The sequence below is a fragment of the Nestor notabilis genome, unplaced genomic scaffold (genome assembly GCF_000696875.1).
Source record: "Nestor notabilis isolate BGI_N333 unplaced genomic scaffold, ASM69687v1 scaffold2241, whole genome shotgun sequence".
Classification (NCBI taxonomy): domain Eukaryota; kingdom Metazoa; phylum Chordata; class Aves; order Psittaciformes; family Psittacidae; genus Nestor; species Nestor notabilis.
Window position 1 is genome coordinate 1 of NW_009914025.1, and position 10,500 is coordinate 10,500.

The 10,500-nt window shown below is 50.7% G+C and overlaps 1 protein-coding gene across 1 annotated transcript in view; it reads right to left on the reverse strand.

The window, feature by feature from the left end:
- Window positions 1–92: 92 nt before the first annotated feature.
- PAAF1 (proteasomal ATPase-associated factor 1) overlaps window positions 93–10,500 on the reverse strand; it is a gene marked incomplete at its 5' end in the record, with an annotated part of 11,070 nt that continues 662 nt past the window's right edge. The window contains 9 exons of the mRNA XM_010023455.1: window positions 93–170; window positions 994–1,076; window positions 1,461–1,543; window positions 2,315–2,430; window positions 3,529–3,620; window positions 4,447–4,641; window positions 6,625–6,775; window positions 7,624–7,722; window positions 9,912–10,001. Coding sequence (XP_010021757.1) covers window positions 93–170; window positions 994–1,076; window positions 1,461–1,543; window positions 2,315–2,430; window positions 3,529–3,620; window positions 4,447–4,641; window positions 6,625–6,775; window positions 7,624–7,722; window positions 9,912–10,001 — 987 coding nt within the window. The remainder of the gene's footprint in view (window positions 171–993; window positions 1,077–1,460; window positions 1,544–2,314; window positions 2,431–3,528; window positions 3,621–4,446; window positions 4,642–6,624; window positions 6,776–7,623; window positions 7,723–9,911; window positions 10,002–10,500) is intronic.

Sequence of the window (10,500 nt, forward strand, 5' to 3'; positions counted from 1 at the left end):
TGGCCTCGGAAGCTCCTACATCCCGGCGCAGGAAAATCAGCTTGGAAGAGCCTTCCTGGCACTTCCCTCTGCTATTTGGTGGATCCAAGCACTTAAAGGTCGGAGAGTTGGTATCTCCTCACTATCCCGTCTCTGCAGCACGTGTAAATCTGCTTCTCCCAAGAAGCCACCTGGAAAAGAGGGGGGAAAAGTATTATTCAAGCACAGTATTTCCCAAGTACCAGCTGAAACTCTCCGGAATCATTTTCCTAGAGAGAGGCGAGTGATTCCTGGAACAGCATTTAAAGGCCAGCCCGAGGTTGCACCAGGAGATCAGGGAGGAGGTGAGCGCTCACACGGTGTTCTTCTGTTAGATCCAAAGGGAAAACGACATTTTCCCATGCTTTTCTCATGTTTAACTCGTGCCAATCAGTCGTGCAGGTCAAATCTCAGCCTCCACGTGAGGCTCAGTGTTAATCTTCAGGGGGGTGCTGGGTAGGAGAGGGAGAACGGGAGCGTGGAACTGGAATGGGTGAAAACAAGAGCTGATTTCCACCAGCAGCACCAGGCCGAGAGCTCAGGGATCCCTGAGCAGCGCTGGTGCCGTGGGAAACGCAATGACAAGACCTAGTTTCTGCTCTCAAGCCACCAGGGGACAAGAGAGGAGAGGCAGCACCATGGAGCTGGCTGCTCCTTTCACCCTTATGATCTTTTGAGCGTAATTAATTCATATGCTTTATAAAAACACCATCCTACAAGAGCTACTCCAATAATCAGGCTCCTCCACTGCTTCAGTCTGGCTCCTGCACGATGGAGATAACATTGGTGTGTCACCGCAGAGGAGCTCTTTATGCAGAATATAGAGATTATTCAGGAAGGAAGAAACCACTAAGCTTAAAAGTGAACTGTGTGAAGGAACGTGTTGTGAGGGCTGCCAAGTTCTCAGATAAAGGCAGCTCATGCTACCTGGCATCACCTGTCCCTACAACTGGGGCAACACACCATATTCCTTACCTTGTACACGGGGTCGCAGTCAGCTTCTGTGAGATCAAGGACATAATCAAGGTCTTGCTGGATGATAAAGCAGGTTCCATCACCTACAGGAGCAGAACATACCAAGAAGTGAGGACCATTGGCCAATTAGTGCACTAAGCCATGCTCTTAGTTACAGACAGGTCCATCAAACACCTGATCACAGGGTAGGAAGGCCCCGGGAAGAGGGAAACATGCTGTGAGGCTCCAAGAGCTGAGATGCACCTTGGAAGCCCCATTTTGCAGGAGCAGAGGGGATAGTGGGGGGTGGAAACCACAAGGCAAGAAGCAGCCATGTAATACAGCTCCTATAACATCACCTTTTCACCATGGGCACTGTCCAACCCTCTCCTACAACCACTCGTATGCCAGAGGGCAATACTCAAGAGCACAAAGCTCCTCCATCGCATGCGACAATTTCTAGCGGCACCACAGAGCACTGGAGTTACCTTGGCTGGCAATAAATCCATCTCGGTACGGGAGCAGCGAGAGCACTGGTGCTCCTGATCGATGGATGACCTGGATGGGAGCACTGGAAAATGGAGCAGAAACAAGGGATGAGCACCACAGCTTTTAGCAAGAGCCCGTTGCAATGTGTTAACGCTGAAAGAAAGTGAGCTCATCGAACACCAGAGTGGTTTGGGTTGGAAGGGACCTTAAAGCTCCTCCAGCTCCAACCCCTGCCCCGGGCAGGGACACCTTCCACTAGAGCAGGTTGCTCCAAGCCCCTGTGTCCAACCTGGCCTTGAACACTGCCAGGGATGGGGCAGCCACAGCTTCTCTGGGCACCCTGTGCCAGCGCCTCAGCACCCTCCCAGGGAAGAGCTTCTGCCTCACAGCTCACCTCAGTCTCCCCTCTGGCAGGTTCAAGCCATTCCCCTTGGCCTGTCCCTACATCCCTTGTCCAAAGCCCCTCTCCAGGTTTCCTGGAGCCCCTTTAGGCACTGGAGCTGCTCTTAAGGTGTCCCCTTGAGGAGCCTTCTCTTCTCCAGCTGCCCCAGCCCAGCTCTCTCAGCCTGGCTCCAGAGCAGAGCTGCTCCAGCTCAAGTCTATAGTCTTTTAGGAGGCACTTGCCAGAGAGCATCCCATGAGACCACCAACCTGAGCAGAAGTATCCCCCCAGTGCTCCCCAAGAGACAGAAATGGCTGTGAAGAGGCTCATAAGCTCATGATGCCACGGCTTGGGCCACATCTACCCTTTAGAAGGGGTATTGTCTGCAGCACCCTCAATCTGGCTCTCTTTCCCAGCCAACAAACTCATGGTGTGTTAAATACTTCCAGCCTCAGCCCTTTGCTCACTCACCTTGTGTTTCTCACATCCAGCTGATAAATGTTCCCATCCTGAGTCCCTGCCAGGATATAGGTACTTGAGAGGAATGTGCAGCAGTTGAATGCATCAGATCCAACAAAGAGGAACACCTGAGAACACAGAACAAATGTCAGACACACAGACCAGGACACAGGACACCAGAAGGAAGCAATAAGCCATTTACAAGTCAGTACAGTTGCTTCCATGAGTCTTGGCACAAAGTGGCAAACCCAGAGGCAAGTTAATAACCTCTTAGTGCTGCTCCAAGATGAGGTGAATTGCTCCAGGATCAGTTCTGGTAAGTCAGGGGAGACACTGCAATCAGTGGATGCTCCTGAGTCTCCTCTGGAGCAGGGATGTGGCACACAGCGAGAGGAAACTGATGCTGAGCTCAAAGTCATCTTCAGACACTTTGCCATCTCACTGACCACAAGGAGTTCATCTGTTCCACCCAAATTTTACCCTCCACAACCACCACGAGCTGTTTGATCTGCTACATAGAATCATGGAATAGTTTGGGTTGGAAAGACCCTTCAGACCATCCAGTTCCAACCCTTGCCCAGGATCGTCCTGGTAAGATCTCAGTACCTGAGGTCATTTCCCTTTGCTAAGAGGAGGGACAAGCTCTGGTGACCACCTGAGGTCCCACCTGCAGAATGAACAGCAACTTTACACCCTGGCTGCATGAGAGAGCTTCAAGCTCCTGCTTCACAATGACATCTACTGGCCACTGTTTAAATGGTGTCTTCCACACACCCGGGTTAAACGAGGAGTAATTCTCACTCCTCAACCCCCCACATAAAAATCTGGCCAGTAGGAAGGAGAGAAAATCTCCCTTTATTGCACCAGGTTTTAGTTTCTCCTCCAGGGAATACACACAAGGGAGAACACTGCAGTGTAAACTCAAAGGGATGATCAGCTATTCCCAGCCTCCAGCCTGGATCTGTCCCTTTCTGTGCCACATGGGGAATGAAGCTGGGATTACACTAACCAGCTTCTTCCTCTAGGTAATGAGACAGATAAACTACCTGGGTTTAACGTTGCTTAACTCCCCATCCTACTGCTCTGCACAGCCACAGGAGCAGCAGTTACAGACCAAGGAGCTCTGCACAGCCACAGGAACAAAGGGATAGGCCCCAGAGGTGGTTTTGTAGCAGCACCTCAGGGCACGCTCCCAGGCAGGTACTTGTGAGAGCCTCACTCCTTACCAGCTGCCTGCTCTGCAGACCCACTCCTTGAAGCTTCTTGTCCTCTCGAGCCAGCAGCAGGATTTTCCCTTCTGTCCCAACTTCCCGTTCACCTGATGGAAGGACAATGGTTAATTCCAGCAGTGGCTCTGCAATGGTACCAAAACCTGCCAGTTTGGATCCCCCCTGCCGAATCTAAAGCAACATTCCTCCGCAGCCTGGAACACTAGCAAGGACATCCCAGTCTTAATCACTCAAACTGCTTGATAAGGCTCAATTATTCCTTAGGACTGGAATGTTCCAATCTGGCAACCGCAGTTCCCTTTCCTAAGTGGTACAGGGCATGCAGCAGCACACCACGCAGTCAGGATTAGTGATGACAAACCTAAGAAGTCTGGGACAGGGGAATCCTGAAATAGTTTGGGTTGGAGGGACCTTAAAGCTCCTCCAGCCCCAACCCCTGCCCCGGGCAGGGACACCTTCCACTAGAGCAGGTTGCTCCAAGCCCCTGTGTCCAACCTGGCCTTGAACACTGCCAGGGATGGGGCAGCCACAGCTTCTCTGGGCACCCTGTGCCAGCGCCTCAGCACCCTCCCAGGGAAGAGCTTCTGCCTCAGAGCTCATCTCAATCTCCCCTCTGGCAGGTTCAAGCCATTCCCCTTGGCCTGTCCCTCCATCCCTTGTCCAAAGCCCCTCTCCAGGTTTCCTGGAGCCCCTTTAGGCACTGGAGCTGCTCTAAGGTCTCCCCAGAGCACAGCAGAGGGGCAGGATCCCCTCCCTGAGCTGCTGCTCATGCTCTGGGGGTGCACCCAGCACACGGGGGTTCTGGGCTCAAGCGCACACCAAAGCTGGGTCATGGGGAGCTTCTCCTCCCCCAACACCCCAAGTCCTTCTCCTCAGGCTGCTCTCAAAGATGAGTGTGAAGGGGCAGACTCTCACTCGGGGCAGTTTCGGGCGTGCCCAGGCTGAGGGAGCTCTCTGCAGTGCCCACAGCAATGCCATTGATGGGAGAGGCGCAGTCAGCGATGACCCCCAGGCAGGCAGATCTCCCGCAGTCCCAGAGCCGGGCGGTGCCGTCCCTGGAGCAGGACAGGACGTTCCTTCCCCGATCCACAATGGCTGTGTCCAAAATACCTGCAGCAAGGCAAAGCCACGTGTTCAGAGAGCACGGAGTCACACAAAGCACCTCATTTCCCAAGCCACTGTCCCCAGAGTGCCACCAGTCATCAGAGCCAAACCGTGTGGGGTGCAGCGTGGGGTAGGGACCCACAGGGTCTAGAAAGAGGTGTATGTGGAAGGCAGCAGTTCCCAGAAAACCATGAGGAGCTGGAGCCATCATCTGGCACAAAGGCAAGATATTACCAATAAAATCATCAGCCTCAGAGTGAGCTGATCCTGCAGCTCCTGCAGTTTCTACCTCCAGAATTAACCTTGAGAAGAAAACAGCCTGGTCCAGCACTTAAAATGTTTCCAAGTCCAGCTCTGGGTAATCCCAAAAGTTGTGAGGAGCAAGTAGCATCCCCTCAGGTGGCTACAGAAACATCAGAAGAGCAGTTTTTGCAGGTGCTGATGTTCCTTAACTGCTTTTTTTCACTGTGGGCTGTCAAGTCTAGCTCTGAACAACAACTCCATGTATTCTGGAAGGGAACAGTCAGATGGTTTGAAGATTTAATTGACACTAAAAAAGTCATTAAACATGACAAGCTCAAATGACAGGACAAGCCAAGCACAAAGACAGCAGCAGCTTGGGCTGGAGTTCTAAGCAGGGAATAAAGGCAACATCAGAGTTGTCAGGAGCCAGGCGGTGGTGTTGTGCCCAAAGCTGTGTTACACTGCCTGCCACCCTTGGTTTGATGGACATCTACAGCAAAGTATTTTGAATCCACACCAAGAAATCACATGAGAACAGCAGCAGGTTCAGTAAAAGATGAGTTTTTGAGTTAATCAAGTTTTGGGCAGCCACATGGACCTTTCTAGTAACACCAAACACCTTGGGAGACAGGGAGAACTGTACAGAGCAGTTAGTTGCTCAGGGACAGGTAATTGGGGCAGGGTTTGAGGCATCTGATGCCACATCCACAACTCACTTGGAAGCAACCACCTGCCATGACAAGACAGCATCACTGGCCACTGTGCTCCAGGCCTGGTGTAAACAAAGAGTAAAAGAGGAGCATGCTTAAGCAGTATGTAGAAATCCACATTGCTTCTGAATAAAGGGTCCTGGAAACCCAAATCTGCTTTCCAGAGACTAACAGAGGCTCTGTCCAGAAACTTGTCTGATCACAGCTCTTAGGGTAGCCTATTTTCCATCTCTTGCAAGTTCTTGTCTAGGACTAAGCCAGTGTCAAATGGAGGAGTCTGTAGTGCAGATCCTGGAGGCAAGGAACAGCACTAAACTCACTAGGGAAGGTGGTCAGTGCATCCTCAACAGGAGGACACAAGGAGGGTGAAGAATTTACTCTCATTTTCAGCAGCAAGACCATCAGCAGGGGCAGAGCTGAACATCTGCCCTCAGTACAGGGGTGAACAAGCTTATTCCAGCCCTTCTGAAGTAATAATCACTTAAGTGTCCTTGCAGCACCTCTTGTTCTGCCTTACTCTCTTCAAACAGCATGTGTCCTCGAGGCAGGTAACCGCCTGAGTTCTGCAAGTCCATAATAAGCTACTGTTTGCTTTTCTGGGCAAGGAGAATGAAAAACAAACAACAAAACCAAAAGGAAGAGGCTCTGGAGCAGCTAAAGCTGAACAGGGCGTTCTGCTCAAGCAGAGGCATTCCCAGTACAGGCAGCAAGGCTACTGAATGCAGGTTCGAGCTCTAGACAAGCAGATTGCCCTCTGCCTCCACCTCTGGCACTCACCACAGGCTAATGGACTGCATCTTCCCTCTTTCAATCTTAATTCATGAAGAAAATGCACCAAAATGGTGAGATGAAGAGTTCCATCTGTCTAATACAGCTACTGATCTTCCTATTTATGTTCTGGGAGCTTGGAAAAGCTGCTGTGGCCATCCAATACAAATGCAGAGCACAAAGTGCAGCAGGCTGGTGGCTGAACATCAGCCCTCAGGTCCAAAGCAATTATACACGTGGCAGATGAAGCATTTGAAAGGCTGAATACCTCCTTTGTGACCTTTAAATGTCACCACGCAGCTGGCATCTTCTGCTGACCAGACCTTTAGCTGGGCATCCATTCCCCCGCTCAGAACCACGAGGCCAGATGGGAAAAACCTGCAACAATTCACATCATACACATGGCCTTCCAATAGTCTCTGGAAAAACAAAGAACTATGTGCTAGTTCCATTGTTAACATCCTTATGCCAAGCAGTTTTTCAGCTATGAGACTGGAAAACTTGGTGTTCCCATGTGGACAGAGGATTAATCTCAACTCCTCTGGGTTTGTGTACCTAGAATGGACTCGTCTGCAGTCCAAGAGGCAGTGAGTACACTTTGGGCACCCCTCTACCATATGAGTAGCTGATTACATTGTAAAGGATACCACATTTATTTCTAACTACAGGTTAAATGTCTTTATCCTCTACCAAACAAGCAGCTGACAGGTCAAGCTCCACAAGAAACACTAACTGGGAAGGCAGCAAGCCAAGAAGTGGTTAATTCTTCATGGGCAGGAGCCTTCTCCTCACCTCTTCTCTACTGCAGAAGACATTCAGTGCTTGTAGCACGCAGGTTAGGAGCTGCCACTTTTAGCTGTCATCCCTAAGGACCCATTCTCATTTTCACCCTGAGACTCCTCTCTGGATTGCTAAGTGTTATTTCCCTTGGGAGAAGTCATGCTTGCCCAGAGATTTCACATAAAACCTCAGAGATGTCAAACTTGAATTAGGTTTTCGTTCAAAAGCCAGACTGTAGATTTCAGTGAGATCTCAGTGTTCAAGGCCAGGTTGGACTCAGGGGCTTGGAGCAACCTGCTCTAGTGGAAGGTGTCCCTGCCCGGGGCAGGGGTTGGGGCTGGAGGAGCTTTAAGGTCCCTTCCAACCCAAACCATTCCACAATTCTTGCCTGCCCTAGACCTCAGCATGTGGACAGCCTGACCAAGGACAGGGCCAAATGACTTCAGTAATGTCACAGACAACCCAGAGCAAAGCTAGATGTTCTTACTCTTATTTCTCCATTTGCAGCCTGCCAGATTTTCATGGTCCCATCTGTGCTGGTGGACACACCAAGCCCTCCACCACTGGAGATATCGAGACAGGTAATCTGCAGCAGAATAAAAAACACCAAAGGTTAGCTTTGTATCACCCTGAATATAAGTATTTCTTCTTCAGAACCTAACTCTGTACTGGAGGAGTCCTGCTAAGTACATCACTCAGTGCTGTTATCTCCCCAAAACATGCTGTTGGGCTCATGTAAAACACCCAAAAGAGCTTCCACAGTCCTAGCTAAAGAGCTGTAGCCTGAACGTGGAGCTGCTGGAGCGAGGCCAGAGGAGCCCCCGGAGCGGCTGCGAGGGCTGGAGCAGCTCTGCTCTGGAGCCAGGCTGAGAGAGCTGGGCTGGGGCAGCTGGAGAAGAGAAGGCTCCTCAAGGGGACACCTTAGAGCAGCTCCAGGGCCTAAAGGGGCTCCAGGAGACCTGGAGAGGGGCTTGGGACAAGGGATGGAGGGACAGGCCAAGGGGAATGGCTTGAACCTGGCAGAGGGGAGACTGAGATGAGCTCTGAGGCAGAAGCTCTTCCCTGGGAGGGTGCTGAGGCGCTGGCACAGGGTGCCCAGAGAAGCTGTGGCTGCCCCATCCCTGGCAGTGCTCAAGGCCAGGTTGGACACAGGGGCTTGGAGCAACCTGCTCTAGTGGAAGGTGTCCCTGCCCGGGGCAGGGGTTGGAGCTGGAGGAGCTTTCAGGTCCCTTCATCCCAAAGCAGTCTGGGGTTCTATGATTTAAATAAGAGCACAGGGTAATGGTTAATCCATTACAACAGCCATTAAGTACATTTACTTACACATTGGTAACACGAGTGACAGTTTACAGAACAAACCAATCTGTGGTAATTTGCTCTCAAGCTGAAAAAGCCAAAAACCCAGTGCAGGTCGTTGAAGCAGGAACTAAAACCCCCTCTGATGTTTGTCACGTGCCCAGATTTTCAGCAGGGATACGTAACGTGGAATCAGGCAAAACAGGAGTGCTCAGAAGAGGCAGCAGGTAAAAAGAACTGGAGCACAATCCACACCAGCTTTAAACTCATCTCCATATTAATAGCTCTTGCTTCAGCTGCTTTCCAGAGGAGATCTCTGCTGTGCAGCTGGAACCCATCACCCCTTTGACAGCAGACTGAACACTTCCACCTGCATTTCCATTTTGCTGTGCTCCGAATGCTGATTCCATTTCTCCCACAAAAGGGCAGCTGGGGACTCTCGAGCAGCACAAAGCTCAGGGAAGTGATTCACCTTTTCGTGCCAAGCTCCATCTCTCAGCAGAGCTCTGCTTCCTCTTAAAACAGCTGCAGAGTTGCCTTTATGTCAAAGGCACCTTGATTTATACTGCTTTTGAGCTAATTCAGACTGACTTTGCAGCTTTTCAGCATTTTAGGCTGGGTTTATCACAACCATTTACTCAATAAATCATGAGATAAGTGTCCTGTAACATCTCCAGTAGCTTCAGGGACTCCCTGCAGAGCAGCTGCTGTACCTGCAGGATACACACTCCCCAGTTTCTTGGATCATTTCCCCGTAGTATTAAGTGTTCAGCAAAAGCACAAACTACAAAGGCAAGTTATGAGCTTCTCTTCAGTGAAGAAATGAAGTTTCAGGCCAGAGTCAGCCCTTCTGGCTCACTGCTCAGCACGTGGCTGTGCTTGTGGCACCCCCAGATCGATGGGGGCATGGTAAGAAAGAAGATTTATTCAGCCAAAGGAGCAGGGCTGCTTTTAAAGGAGAAGTTCATGCAATCTATTTAAATAGAAGCTGAACCTTTCTGGTCTCTGAATCCCCACCAGCTCAAGTTGAGTTTATCCAACATGCAATTCCCAGTCCCACAAACACAAATTCATACAGGAAAGATGGAAAACTTTATTACATTGGAGCAAAGAGCTGCTGCAAACAGGGATTGAGCTGAACCAGTCAGAGATGAAGAGCTCAGCACCTGGGACCTCTTATTATCTGGGGTTTTGACACACTAATTCACATATTCCTTTACAGGGGGGTCTGTCATGGGCCTGAAGTGAGCAGAAATTACGTCACTTGAAAGAAAAAATAGTCTAAAGAATTATAGAGATTATTTTTAGGGATTAAACTTAACCATGATCAAGTTTCTATGCTCTGGTATGTTCCATTACCTGGTTCACACACACAAAGTCAGAGCACACCTCAGAAGGGGCCCACAACGTTCAGAGACACCCTGGGAAAGTGGAAGGTCACTTCCAGCCATTTCCCTCTCACTTGGCAAAGATACTTACACTCTTCTGGTGAATTCTACCAAAAGTTGTGTACGGGGCCAGGAACTTGGTGGACACATTTTCGTGAGGACAAGAAATGAGAATGCTCTTCTAGAGGAGGAAAGAGGGGAACAGAATGAGAAGTGCTGTTAGTCCAGCTGAAACACAGACACTGACAAAGCACAACCACAATCTGGACCTGGCTGTGGCCTCTCACAGGCTGACAGGAGATGCAGCATTGGGCTCATCTCCTTGTGCCTCCTCAAGATGCAAGCCCTGGGTGGCATGGGATGGCCACGATGGCCTGGCTAGCTGTGACACACAGCCCAGCCTGACTATGGGATGCTCCAGACCAGCTCCAGGGCTCTGAACAGGCAGGAGGCCTGGGACAGCTGAATAGCACCATGCCAGGGAATGGGCAACAGCTTCAGGCTGCTATTTTGAGCGCTGCAAAAGCACAGCTACAGGTTGGGTGGAGAAGTGATTAGAGCAGCCTGAGGAGGAGAAGGACTTGGGGTGTTGGGGGAGGAGAAGCTCCCCATGACCCGGCTTCAGTGTGTGCTTGAGCCCAGAACCCCCCGTGTGCTGGGTGCACCCCCAGAGCGTGAGC